This window comes from Bufo bufo, chromosome 5, assembly GCF_905171765.1.
Source record: "Bufo bufo chromosome 5, aBufBuf1.1, whole genome shotgun sequence".
NCBI classification, from domain to species: Eukaryota; Metazoa; Chordata; class Amphibia; order Anura; family Bufonidae; genus Bufo; species Bufo bufo.
Window position 1 is genome coordinate 159,663,294 of NC_053393.1, and position 15,073 is coordinate 159,678,366.

At 42.4% G+C, this 15,073-nt stretch overlaps 1 protein-coding gene across 3 annotated transcripts in view; it reads right to left on the reverse strand.

Moving 5' to 3' along the window:
- Positions 1-15,073, reverse strand: part of MIB1 (MIB E3 ubiquitin protein ligase 1) — a 122,452-nt gene that overhangs the window by 49,324 nt on the left and 58,055 nt on the right. For all 3 annotated transcript variants that reach the window (XR_005779299.1, XM_040434024.1, XM_040434025.1), the window contains exons 6-10: positions 8,947-9,151; positions 6,511-6,694; positions 3,953-4,097; positions 2,243-2,376; positions 1,438-1,545 (exon numbers count right to left, since the gene is read on the reverse strand). Coding sequence is in view for 2 of the 3 variants with exons in the window: in XM_040434024.1 (XP_040289958.1) it covers positions 1,438-1,545; positions 2,243-2,376; positions 3,953-4,097; positions 6,511-6,694; positions 8,947-9,151 (776 nt within the window). In the remaining variant the exon portion in view is untranslated. The remainder of the gene's footprint in view (positions 1-1,437; positions 1,546-2,242; positions 2,377-3,952; positions 4,098-6,510; positions 6,695-8,946; positions 9,152-15,073) is intronic.

Below are 15,073 nucleotides of genomic sequence, written 5' to 3' on the forward strand. Positions count from 1 at the left end.
CGAACGCCACCAGTTGTCTCCCATTCGGTTCTCGTTGCCTCAACTCTTGTCTTTCCTGCAGTCAGGCATGGACTTGGGACCGGCTCTCAGTTCCCTCAAAGGGCAAGTTTCACCCCTTTCCATTATTTTTCAATTAAACTTGGCTTCACTTTCTGCGGTTCGGACCTTTCTGCAGGGGGTGGTGCACACTGCGCCCCCTTACCGTCCTCCGTTGAACCTGTGGGAGCTTAATCTGTCGATTAGCGCTCTCCAGTCCTCTCTGTTTGAGCCTTTGCAACAGGTGTCCCTTTGCTTCCTGTCCTACAAGGTGGCCTTTTTGGTGGCAATCACTTCCATCCGTAGGGTGTCGGAGATAGCAGCTCTTTCCTGTAGGTACCCCTTCCTTATCGTCCACCAAGACAAAGTAGTTCTTCACCTTGTTCAGTCCTTCCTTTCGAAGGTCGTGTCGGCATTCCACCTCAATGAAGAGATCATTCTCCCTTCCTTTTGCCCTGCCCTGTCTCATCCTCGTGAGCAGTCGCTCCACATTCTGGATTTGGTTCGGGCCATTCGCATCTATCTGTCTCAGACGTCCTCTTTCCAACAGACGTATTCTCTATTCGTCATTCCAGAGGGACCGAGACGAGGGCTGGCTACGTACAAAGTTTCCATTTCCCGATGGATTTGTTTGGCCACTGCGGAAGCGTACCGCATCAGTGAACGGGCTCCGCCCTTCCGGGCTACTGCTCATTCTGCTCGGGCAGTACATCATGGAGCTTCGGCCCTTCAGGTGTGCAATGCAGCTACCTTGTCATCTTTGCACACCTTTTCCAAATTTCCAGAGTGCATACCTTTGCATCTTCTGACGCATACAGTTTTGCAGACGGCGGTTCTCTGGCCGGATAGCTTCTTCGTTTATGACCCACCGCTGTGACTGCTCTGTAACGTCCCAAGGTCAAGCCTGTGTCCCCCAATGATACGGATGAGAAAACTAGATTTTTGTACTTACCGTAAAATCAGTTTCTCTTCCGTTCATTGGGGGACACAGCTCCCACCCATTCTCTCTGGTTATGGACCTCGTTGTGGCCTGCGTGATTTTGGGTTTGTACATAGTTTGGTTTTCCTGTTTTTCCTTTCGTTTCTCCTACTGCTTTTGCACAAACTGTCTTAGCTTAGTCCCTGTAGGCTCACACTTTTGTGCTTAGTGTCGCCTCCTAGTGGCAACAGCTCTATCCAAGGTCAAGCCTGTGTCCCCCAATCTAGGTTTTTTTATTTTCTCAGCAATGCAGGCACATATGAACATGGCATAAAGAGCGTGTATAACTACTGTGTCATAAACCATCATACTAACTAAAATGTAATACATTATTTTTTTACATTTGAGTATTTCATATTAAGATCTGGATAATAATCAGTTACCTACAGTAGTATGGTCCTGAAGTGTTTCTAAGACATTACCTCAGCTTCCACATCAACGCTGTGCTTCAGAAGTAACTTCAAGATGTCTACGTGTCCATTCTGACTGGCTGCTTGCATAGCCGTGTGTCCAGCACACTGCCCATTCACCTACAAATGAGAAGTATACAGAACACAAAACATATCACAGATAGAAACCAACATAGAAAAACAGCTAAATACTGCTGAATAGCACACCATGAATTAAAAGGTGAATATGAGGCATTTAGTATAAAGGGAAAAAAAAGAAGAAAAAAAAACTTTCACTCTAAACGGGTATTCCCATCTGGACAGTTATGGCGATATCCATAGGATAAGCCATAGATGTCCTATAAGTGTCCTGCTGGGACCTGCTCCTACCTCAAGAAAGGGGCTTTACTGTGAATGAAGAGGAAGCTGTGAATGGGTGGCCACCTCTCTATTCACATCTATGGGACTTCCAAAAATTACCAAGTGCTAGTTGGGCTATTTTTGGAAATCCCATAGCAGTGAATGGAGAAGCCACCATTCACGACAAAGGCCCATTATTGAGATAGGAGGGGGTCCCAGAGGTGAGACCCGCACCTATCAGACATTTCTGGCACATCCTATCAATAGGCCAAAAATGTCTAGATGGGACAAGCCTTTTAATCTTTACTTAAATGAACAAACAAAAGATGAGCACATATAAGAATAAAAGAAAAACATATTTCTCTGGATGAATATAGGTGGTCCAATCTGCAATAACAAAGATCTCATCCTTATCTAGTTCTCAAAGAAATAAAATAATCTTATAATGAAAAAGATTGTCCAAAATGAATTCCCTTACATCAACATCTGGCCTCTTCAGCAAGTCCTCTACTTTAGCTACGTCGCCATTTGCAGCCGCTTTCACCAGCTCCTCATTAAGATCGCCAGATTCTTGTGTTTCAAACAGTTTCTTTAGGAGTTGTGACAATCTCTCTGTGAAAACAAGTAATCAATAAGTGTCATCAGTCTTTATTTAATAACTGTCAGTAAAACGTCAGTAAAGATGCATAGTTACTACCTGAGAATTCCAGACACACACAATTCAAATAAGAAGCCACACATAAATAAAAGTGGATTTAGACTAACCAATAATCAATCATTCATATTATCGGGAACGACCATTCCTGCGAACGCTCATTCCTGATAATATGGCCAACTAAATGTGCCGCCGATCATCTGATGAACGAGCAAAATGCTTGTTCATCAGGTGATCCTGCCGTTCATGCAGTTACCGCCGATCACCGCTTCTGGGCAGCAGATTGTGCTGTCTAAACAGCGATCAGCTGCCTAGAAACAATAATTCTGTGTGGGGGCGAGGGATCACTATAGCGACTCCTCGTCCTCATACTGTGAAGGAGATCGCTGTATGTAAATACACAGTCTCCATTACTGAGCGAGTAAGCTGACTGTTGGGAAGGAACCTTTCCTTCCTGAAAACTGGCGTCTCCATTGGCCCAAAAGCTAATGTTTGAACACACACAAAGATAACTGCAGACAAATCCCACAGATTACATCTGGATGTTTATGGGGCAGTCTGAATAACCTATAAAGACAGCCAAAATCAAGATGCATATTCACAAGTCCAACTCTTTGTTCCCCAAGATAAGAGAAGGCTCACTTCACATATATCAGTATTGTCCGGCCATTTACATTATGCTGGAGCTGGACACAACTGGTTTATGTGTACTGCACTTCAGTGCACAGATCTGGTGTCTATCCGCTTATAGCACCGGACAGAACTACTGAAAATGCAGTATTCTTCTGTTTGGTGCTATCTGGCATTTTGCATCACAACTGATGTGCTGAATGTAAGAGAACGGCTTCAATTCCCCTCTGGCATTTTCTGCTTAAAATGGGAGGGGAACTGAACCAGATTCCTTGACATATAAGAAGGGGGCCTAAGGAGGTAATGTAGCGGTAATGGAGTACCGTCAGTAAACCTGGTCAATCAGAGCTGCATATTTATGGGGAAGTCTAGAAAAATAGCTGTCAGCAAAACAGGCATTTGGTCGACAAGTCATCTGAATTATATCACTAGACTACATGTTCAACTGACCTTGGACTATGTACACGTCAAGCGTATTTTCCAGGAGTAGAATATTGATGACCTATCCTCAGGATAGGTCACCAATATCTGAATCGGTCGGGGTCTATCTTTTGGCAACTTCGACGATCAGCTGTTTGAAGAGGCTGCATTGCTCCAGTGAGCACTGCCAGTGAAGTCATGGTCATTGGTTACATAGCCTTGGTGAAGCTCAGCACCAGTCAACTAAATGGTCCTGGGCTGCAATACCAAGCAAAACCAATATACAATGAATGGCACTGTGTTTGGCATGCTGTGACGCTAACTGGAGCACCGTGGCCCCTTCAAACAGATGATAATTAGTGGGGTGTCGGAAACCACCAATCAGATAATAATGACCTATCCTGAGGAGGGTTTATCAATATTCTACTCAAGGAAAAGCATTTAACATAAATTAGATATAACCAAAAGAAACACTAGGATTACCTCCAGTTGCACTGCTTATTGCTGATCCTACAGAAGCCACCTTGGAAACAGCAGTTGGGTTATAGGTCCACGACGTTCCACAAACTTCCACTTTCAAGTCACTGTCTGAATAAATCTGCTGGACTCTTCCAACTTTACCTAGAGTCTTGAAAATGAAAAAGCAGGAAAGGAACCAAATATATCACTAAGTAGTGAGGAATAACCCAACATATTCATTCACATAGACCAAACCTGCTATTTTACAGTGGTAGGCTACCACCAGTATATTCTAAAGTATGTAAGTATATGATGACAGTACTGCAATGCACACAAGAAAAATAGCAAACTCCAAACAGATGTGGACCTAGGTATTTAAAGGGGTTTTCCGAAACGCAGCTCAGCCCCATAGAAGTGAATGGGGCTGAGCTGCTGTACAATATACAGCGCTGTGCTTGGTGAACTCAGAAGGCCTCTGTGCTACTGAGAACGCCAGTGCATTCTCAAACAGCCGATTGGTTGGGGTCCCGGGTTTTGGACCTCCACCACCCAGTATAAAAGTCTCATCCCCTTTAAGATACCTGGTTCAATAAGATTTGTAAGAAATTCCTAGCATTTCCTAAATTCCTGTAAGTAAATATGCAATGCACTATGCATTTAGTAAAACACTGTTATACACTTAATTGTACGTGGCATAGGCTGCCACATAAAAAGGCTTTCCCATGACAACCTGTGTCTTTGTGTGGGTCTCTCAGTAGAGGATAGTGTAGCAGGCTGCACTTTCCTATATTGTGGGGAAAAAAAAAAAAAGGTATACTGACATATACAATGCACTTCAGACCCCTGCACTTTTTCACATTTTGTTATGTTGTAGCCTTTTGCTAAAAAAAAAAAAAAAAAGAAAGTATTCTGCCATGAATCTGCACTCAATACCCCATGATGGCAAAATGAAAACAGAATGTTGCAAATTTATTAAAAAACTAAAACTAAAAATTTTCATGAACATAAGTATTCAGACCCTCTGCATTGACGGACCCCATTCAATCTGACAGAGCTCAAGAGGATCTGCAGACAAGAAAGGCAGAACATCCCCAAATTCAGATGGGCAAACCATGTGGCATCATATCCAAAAAGACTGGAGTCTGTAATCCCTGCCAAAGGTGCTGAGTAAAGGGTCTGAATACTTATGTCAGTGCAAGATTTTAGTTTTTCCTTTTCAACTAATTAGCTAAAATTTCGATCATTCTGTTTTTACGTTCTCATTATTGGGCATTGAGTGCAGAATAATGGTGAAAAACTTGAATTTTAGCATACGGCCACAACATAACAAAATGTGAAAAAATCCAAAAGGGATCTGAAGACTTTGCTCCTGACCTGTAATTTCAGCCTAAATGATGCTAAATATGCCAGGCCGAACACATTGTATCTGCACAAAGGATGCCTAAAGGGCACCGTCGGGGCTATACGGCTACTTTCACACTAGCGTTTTTACTGGATCCGGAAGGGCTCAGCAAAAACACTTCTGTTACTGATAATACAACCATCTGCATCCGTTATGAACGGATCAGGTTGTATTATCTTTAACATAGCCAAGACGGATCAGTCATGAACACCATTGAAAGTCAATGGGGGACGGATCCGTTTTCTATTGTGGTAGATTGTGCTCTCCAGTATGGGAACGCAACTAAATGGAACTGAATGCATTTTGGAGCACTCCGTTCTGTTCAGTTCAGTTTTGTCCCCATTGACAATGAATGGGGACAAAACTGAAGCGTTTTTTTCCGATACTGAGCCCCTATGACGGATCTCAATACTGGAAAACTAAAACGCCAGTGTGAAAGTAGACTTTCAAACTAGGTGTTAATCTTTCTGGTATTGAAATCCGGTTAAGGGTCTCAATACCGGAAAAAAACTGTTTTGTCCTAATGCATTCTGAATGGAAAGCAATCCGTTATCAGGATGTCTTCCGTCCTGTCCCTTTTTTTCCAGCCAAAATCCCGGAATACGCACTTGCCGGATCCGGCATTTCCATAGAGATAAATTAAGGCCGGATCCTGTACCAGGTGTTCTGAAAATTGCTGCGTCGCCGGATCTGGTTTTCCGGTCTGCCGCCGATATATAGGAGGAGCTAGTTTTGCTTTTGATCTTTGAAAAAAGATCCGTTATTCCGTTTGAAACCGGATGATAACGGATGAGACTAATCCGGTATATCACCGGATCTCTCTAACGGATCCGGAAAAAAAGATGTCCGTTTGCATACGGTTTTCCGGATCCGGCAGGCCGGTCCGGCAACGGAACTGCCTGCCGGATTCTAACAACGCTAGTGTGAAAGTAGCCCAAGACAAACTCCTTAGGGGCTATCTCCAGAGTGAACACTGCCTAAATAACATCATGAGATATATGCAGTTTACCAACCCAGATCACTTCTGTGATAACCATGAGTGATAGACACTGTCATGATAAAGCAGTTATCTCAGGAGATCTGGCATTGTCAGCGTCTCAGCATGAAATGTTAATGCTTTAGAGACATTAAGTAAAAACGTAATAAACAATAGACAAAGCTAGTTTTTAAGGCAACTTACAGGAAGCATGGCTTCTGCCCATTCTCCATGACCTCTTTGAAGTAGTTTTATTCTCTCTAGGTCATAACATATCTGTACAAGATCCCCCACTAGAAACTGCGAGGTCCCTCCCTCAGCACCTTGCGCAGCGTCTCCACTTCGGACAGCACTGGCTTTGGTAAGAACAGCTGGATTAAAAGTCCATCTAAGGAATGAATCATAAATCATAGATCAGAATTTTGTATCAGTCTGCTCTGACCACAAATCAATATTAACACGCTTATTCTATATCAGTCAGAAGAGCAGATATTTGCAGATCATTTATTGGCTTTTTCTTGTATTTATGAATATGTTTATTGTGGATCTGAATGCAGGGCCCCAGTTCTAATCACTGGCTCTTCCTCCTCCATGAAGCGCCAGTACCTACCTGATCTTGTTGCATGTCGATGCCAGCCCAGCATGTACAACCTACCTAAAATTGTTGCAGACCAAGTCCACCCTCTCCATGGCAGCAGTATCTCTGCTCTTCCTGAGCTCAGTAGCCATGTGGGTGTTCTTATTAGGCACGGTGTCATACAGAGCTAGCTGTCAGTCACTGGGCTGCCGAGCTTAGAAATAGCAAGGAATTTAATTCCCGCAAAAGGAATCTTTTCCAGCAAAAATATATATGAATCTGCTTATCTCCTCCTGCTCTATAACATGCTGCCTGCATTTCCATAACCCCATAAAGGGAATCAGTCACCTTGTTCAAGTGTATCTAACAAATGGCAATGCATGCTAGTTCATTGTACCATTGTCACAACTGTTCTAAAGCTCAGAAAAAGAAGTTTGATTAACATGCAAATCAGGCTGCACAGTGCCCAGCGAGGCGGGATTATCAGTTGTAGGAGCCCAAGCCTGAGCCCGAGCTCGCCTCTAGACGAGTTCCCAGTGCTGCCCCTAGCGCTATTATGTCCGCCTCCTCCTCTGCAACATCATGATCTGACCAAAACGCCTCCCCGCCCCACACTACGCTCTGGCTCCAGTATGTAAAACTCCCGGTACAGATGGTAATCACATGCACCACTGCAGCAAATGACTGGCCACAACGCTGCATGGGGGACACGTCATTGCTGAGGCGGCGGACATGACCCTGGTCTATGCCGGAAATTTACCTGAGCAGTAGCCAACGCAGCCAGAACAGAGTGGCAGGGAGCAGGTAAGTATTCTTGACAGGTCTGGCAGGAGAATTTTAAAACTTAGAAAATGCTGAAATAATCTTTTAAATGAATGAAATGACCTGCTGGTGAAGTCTAGGTGCCAGTTACCACAAGACACCTCCAAAGGCACCATGGAATCCATGCTTCAGCATTACAAGGATACCCAATAATAGGCAGGTGGTCTTAAGGGAACGTGTCACCTATATTATTTCTGCTAGTTAAAATCAGATAGTCACACATATTCCCTTTTTTCTAATCTGCTTTTATTTTCTATTTTCTGTAGATGATTATGGGGTAGCCATCTTGCCCGAGCTGTTCTTAACAGCATTTAGAGATACCATAGGCCACAGGCAAAACAGTCTGGATGGATTTCCCTGCATGATCTGTGACCTGTGCAGACATCACTGTACAAGGAAGGAGTGGAAAAGATGTGACCTCACCTATTGTGAATGGTGGATCCCGTGTTATCTATATGTAGAGGTGTTATCAGTCATTGTAATTCTGCCTGTGATGATGAGGAAAAGTGATCTGTACAGACCAAAAAGTGACACCTAGTATTAGGGTTAGTGGCCTGTGCAAAAACTGCAGGATTTTAGGATTTTTTTTTAAGATATAGATAGTGACATGAAAAAAATGTAAAATAACATCAAAAGTTCTTAAAACCTGATTTAAAGGGCAGATTTGTAGCTATGAAACTGGCTGACTGCCGCATCCTCTGCCCTTCAACAGGGCCCGTCATGATCTACTTTTACTCTAACTGGCCCTGTCAAAGTGCAGAGGGCGTGGAAGATGCAGAAAGAGCTGAGCCTCTAGGAGTAATGACAACGCCCCCGTTGCTCCTAGAGGCTCGTTTGCATATATTAAAACATTTTTCTCGGAAATGCGGACACATATGAACATGGGACCAGCACAGATGTCTATAGCTGCCAAGTGCACATGTAACAGGTCAGACAGTTTCATAGGTACAAATCTGCTGACAGATGCCCTTTAAACAATAGGTCATCTTGTGAGGACACATTCCCTTTAATGTTCAGTGATCAGTGTATATACAGGTGCATTATTAGTAGTTCTTTTATAAGATTATTTCCCAACTCCACCATAAACCTGCACACTTCGTTTAGCAGAACTTGCTCAGTTCTATTCTTCCCGCAGTTCTCAGGGTCCATGAGGAAGATGCCAGACATGAGACTGTTGTCAAGCTATGGTCAGCTTTCCATGATGTGTTATTAATGTTAAGGATGCTTATGTATGACTTTACCTGTTTCCACTAGGATACTGCACAACAATATCGTGATCTTCATCAATGCCACAGACAGTGCCTGTGGTTGTTAATGTCTCAAACATGCCATCCGTCCATCCACCATGGCCATGCTGCAACGACTGGACAATTTCCAACTCCAAATCGATATTTACAAGGTCTCCAATAAGCAAGCCTCCAGGGTTACGATTACCATTTTGCTCACCTAAACACAAAATATATTTCCACAATCCTTGCAATAGAAAAACTTTTTGTATACTGCCAGGTAGGGTTGATCCCGCTGATTAGAATGACACTTGTCTTGTGAAAATCGGTTGTGGTGTTCCCTACACTTATTATTTATGCAAATGAGGGCTTCAGCGGACAACGGGGTGTGGCCTAGAAACTCTGCGCGGATCTGTCTCTGCCTTCCAGTGCTGGCCAGGCGCTCCGTGCAGTGAAGCCTTCATTTGCTTGAAGAACAAAACCCTTTTATCTGTGGAATGGTCCAACTGATTTTTACACGACAGGTATCATTTTAATCAGCAGGGTCATCCCTATTAGGAAGTATGGCTGGTTTAATAGGGTTCATCCAGCTGACAGGTGCTCTTTAACCACTTCCAGACCAGGCCATTTCCTGACAAGTGTCACTTTATGTTGTAATAACTTTGGAACGCTTTTACTTATCCAAGCCAATCTGAGACTGTTTTCTCATGATACATTGTACTTCATGTAAATGGAAAATTTGAGTCCAAAGGTTATCAAAAATTTAGAAAAATGCACTATTTTCTAAGTTTGAATCTCTGCTTTTGAGACAGATAGTGATACCTCATAGAATACTTATTAATTAACATTACCTATATGTCTACTTTATGTTGGCATCAGTTTAGTAATTTTATTTTATTTTTTTAGGACGCTATAAGGTTTAGAATTTTAGAAGCAATAAAAGTCTACTTTTTTAAGGACCAGTTCAGTTCTGAAGTCACTTTGTGGGGCTTACATAATAAAACCAACCCAGAAATGACACCCCTCAAACTAGAAATGACACCCCTCAAACTACTCAAAACTGGTTTTAGAAATGTTAACCCTTTAGGTATTCCACAGGAATTAAAGTAGAGGGGAAATTTCAAAATGTCTTTTTTTTTGCAGATTTTCCATTTCAAGATTTTTTTTTCCTGGAACACATCAAGGGTTAACAACAAAACAAACCTCAATATTTATTACCTTGATTCTGCAGTTTGCAGAAACACCCCATATGTGGTTGCATACCGCTGTTTGGGCACATGGCAAGGCACAGAAGGCAAGGAACGCCATATGGTTTTTGGAGGACAGATTTTGCTGGATTGGTCTTTGGGCACCATGTTGCATTTGAAGAGGCCCTGAGGTAACCCCACAGTGAAAACCCACAAAAAGTAAATTTTTAAGGGGTGTAGCGAGCACTTCCCTCAACAGCTGTTTCATAGAATTTTAATACTTGGGTGTGAAAATGAAAAATTACTCCAGAAAGAAGCAGCCTGGATTATAAAAAGTGGAGCCACGGGCCCTCTGGGGTTAAATAATAAAAAACGACCTAGCAGTGTTTTTACAGTATTAGTAGTTTATGTGTGTGTATTTTGGTTTGCCTTGTCTTCATACATGTGTCATTCATTTAATCAGTGCCGAAGGTGTGGGAGTATTTATGAACCATGCCGATTTAGTCACTGATGGCTTGAAAAAGCGCAACAAGAGCGAAACGACTGTTGCCTTCTAGCTGTGTTTTGCCGGCATGACTCTGACCTTTTTATGTGAATAAAGCTGCAAAGAGTTTTTTTGGTGAGTGCCGCATTCTTTTCTCTTTGTTGCAAATACTACTTGTTTTTTATGAGCACCACCACTACTCACATTCGATCAGTGCAGCACCAAATAAAATCTCACACCTACAGCAGTGCCGACCGTATCCTCTACCTATTACTATTTTATTTTTGTTCTTCTATTTTTAAATTAATGGATTTGGTTTTTTTAATGTGAAAGTTTTTTTATTAAATTTTTTTCAAAACCCTTTTTTTTTTTTTTTTTACACTTTGCGTCCCCCATAAGGTCATACAAGACCTCTGGGGGACATTTGACTTAATAATTTTTTTTTCACCAATGATTTCTCCTGTAACTGGGGCTGACATAGTAGCCCCAGTTACAGGGGAAATACACCCCCCAGAGAGGCTGTACAGCATAATACAGCGCTGTACAGCCTCAGTGCAGGGCTGATCGAGGTCTGTGGAAGACCTAACAGCTCCTGCACTCTCCCGACCACAGCGGTCACATAACCACCAGGTCGGGACAGGAAGCGCATAGCACTTCCTGATCTGTATACACAGCGCTCGCTTGAAATATTGATGATAAGCCTTTCAAAATTGCAAGGATCATAACTTCATATTGAAATATACGGTCACAAGCAAACCACAGACAAGCCTTACTGGGCTGTTCATAGATTCTTACTATGGAAACAGTCTGTAATGGAGAATGCCACTCCATCACCCAGTCCTGTGGTCTCCAGGTCAGAAGAGAGACAGGTAGTGGAGACAAATCACGCATCTGGAATCACCCAAGTAAAAAACGTTCTGCTTCTGTTGCTGGGTAAATCTGAAACTGAATACACAGGACCTCATCACCACCCTAAAACCAGTCCAGTAAAATGTGTCAAAAAAGTGGTCTGCATTTCTGTCAATCTCCACTCATATAATCCTCGATGTGCCGTCTCATCCACTATGCAGTGGTGTGTCAATCTTCATTGCTCCTACATCAGAAGGACATCCCAGAATAATTCGATACAAGGGTGAAACCCTGGGTCGGGCATGAAGGTCTGGTGTCCTACATGTGTTTTGACTTGATGTTGTGCCAATATTCAAAAACGGTCCAAAAACAGAGCCAGGAAACTATAGGCCGATAAGTTTAACATCTGTCGTGGGTAAACTGTTTGAAAGTTTTCTAAGAGATGCTATCTACCTCTATCAAAATAAGCAAATAACGCCATATCAGCATGGTTTCTTGAGGGATCGGTCATGTCAAACTAATTTTATCCGTTTCTATGAGGAGGTAAGTTCTAGACTTGACCACGGCGAATCAATGGATGTCATATACAGTGGGGGAAATAATTATTTGACCCCTCACTGATTTTGTAAGTTTGTCCAATGACAAAGAAATGAAAAGTCTCAGAACAGTATCATTTCAATGGTAGGTTTATTGTAACAGTGGCAGATAGCACATCAAAAGGAAAATCGAAAAAATAACTTTAAATAAAAGATAGCAACTGATTTGCATTTCATTGAGTGAAATAAGTATTTGAACCCCTACCAACCATTAAGAGTTCTGGCTCCCACAGAGTGGTTAGACACTTCTACTCAATTAGTCACCCTCATTAAGGACACCTGTCTTAACTAGTCACCTGTATAAAAGACACCTGTCCACAGAATCAATCAATCAAGCAGACTCCAAACTCTCCAACATGGGAAAGACCAAAGAGCTGTCCAAGGATGTCAGAGACAAAATTGTAGACCTGCACAAGGCTGGAATGGGCTACAAAACCATTAGCAAGAAGCTGGGAGAGAAGGTGACAACTGTTGGTGCGATTGTTCGAAAATGGAAAGAGCACAAAATGACCATCAATCGACCTCGCTCTGGGGCTCCACGCAAGATCTCACCTCGTGGGGTGTCAATGGTTCTGAGAAAGGTGAAAAAGCATCCTAGAACTACACGGGAGGAGTTAGTTAATGACCTCAAATTAGCAGGGACCACAGTCACCAAGAAAACCATTGGAAACACATTACACCGCAATGGATTAAAATCCTGCAGGGCTCGCAAGGTCCCCCTGCTCAGGAAGGCACATGTGCAGGCCCGTCTGAAGTTTGCCAATGAACACCTGAATGATTCAGAGAGTGACTGGGAGAAGGTGCTGTGGTCTGATGAGACCAAAATAGAGCTCTTTGGCATTAACTCAACTCGCTGTGTTTGGAGGAAGAAAAATGCTGCCTATGACCCCCAAAACACCGTCCCCACCGTCAAGCATGGGGGTGGAAACATTTTGCTTTGGGGGTGTTTTTCTGCTAAGGGCACAGGACAACTTATTCGCATAAACGGGAAAATGGACGGAGCCATGTATCGTGAAATCCTGAGCGACAACCTCCTTCCCTCTGCCAGGAAACTGAAAATGGGTCGTGGATGGGTGTTCCAGCACGACAATGACCCAAAACATACAGCAAAGGCAACAAAGGAGTGGCTCAAGAAGAAGCACATTAAGGTCATGGAGTGGCCTAGTCAGTCTCCGGACCTTAATCCAATCGAAAACCTATGGAGGGAGCTCAAGCTCAGAGTTGCACAGAGACAGCCTCGAAACCTTAGGGATTTAGAGATGATCTGCAAAGAGGAGTGGACCAACATTCCTCCTAAAATGTGCGCAAACTTGGTCATCAATTACAAGAAACGTTTGACCTCTGTGCTTGCAAACAAGGGTTTTTCCACCAAGTATTAAGTCTTTTTTTGTTAGAGGGTTCAAATACTTATTTCACTCAATGAAATGCAAATCAGTTGCTATCTTTTATTTAAAGTTATTTTTTCGATTTTCCTTTTGATGTGCTATCTGCCACTGTTACAATAAACCTACCATTGAAATGATACTGTTCTGAGACTTTTCATTTCTTTGTCATTGGACAAACTTACAAAATCAGTGAGGGGTCAAATAATTATTTCCCCCACTGTATCTGGACTTCTCCAATGCTCGGACTGGGAGAAAATGTCTGTATGTGGGTAAGTAACTGGCTTAGTGATAGAAAACAAAGGGTGGTTATTAATGGTACACACTCCAATTGGGTCACTATCACTAACGGAGTACCACAGGGGTCAGTATTGGGCCCTATTATCTTCAATATATTTATCAATGATCTTGTAGAAGGCTTGCACAGTAAAATATCAATTTTTGCAGATGACACTAAACTGTGTAAAGTAATTAACACGCAAGAGGATAGATTGGAGGCTTGGGCAGATACATAGGTGGCAGATGAGGTTTAGCACTGACAAATAAGGTTATATAAATGATTGATAAGGAATAATGCAAGTCACCCGGACATACTAAATGATAAAACACTGGGTAACACTGGCATGGAAAAGGATCTAGGAATTTTAGTGAACAGCACACTAAGCTGTAGAAACCAGTGTCAGGCAGCTGCTGCCAAGGCCAATAAGATAATGGTAGCTGGTAGCTGTTTCCCGTTTCTAACCCTGCAATTCAATTATCGGACTAGAACTTTTTCCCCGTACCCATCTAATTAAGTGTATACCGTGTCATTATGTGTGTTTTTCGTCTAAGGGGCTACTACTCCCCCACTGAGTAATCTCAGTTAATGTAGTCTTTTCACTGTTGGTATATACATACCTATACCCACTTTAATATTTAATAAAGGTATTTTTTAAAAAGTCACTTCTTTTTTCATACATGCCCTTTACTTTAAAAACTATTGTGACAATTTATCTCATTATAAAATCTTTAATACGGATAGTAATTTCAATAAGATAATGGGTTGCATCAAAAGGGGCATAGATGCCCGTGATAAGAACATAGTCCTACCACTTTACAAATCATTAGTCAGACCACACATGGAGTACTGTGTACAGTTCTGGGCTCCAGTGAACAAAGCAGACATAGCAGAGCTGGAGAGGGTTCAGAGGAGGCAACGAAAGTAATAACTGGAATGGGGCAACTACAGTACCCTGAAAGATTATCAAAATTAGGGTCAAAAAAGATGACTGAGGGAGATTTAATAACTATGTATAAATATATCAGGGGTCAGTACAGAGATCTATCCCATCATCTATTTATCCCCAGGACTGTGACGAGGGGACACCCTCTGCGTCTGGAGGAAAGAAGGTTTGAACACAAACATAGAAGAGGATTCTTTACAGTAAGAGCAGTGAGACTATGGAAGTCTCTGCCTGAGGAGGTGGTGATAGTGAGTTCACTAAAAGAGTTCAAGAGGCCTGGATGTATTTCTGGAGTGTAATAATATTACAGGCTATAGCTACTAGAGAGGGGTCGTTGATCCAGGGAGTTATTCTGATTGCCTGATTGGAGTCGGGAAGGAATTTTATCCCCCTTAGGCCTCTTTCACACTTGCGTTGTTGG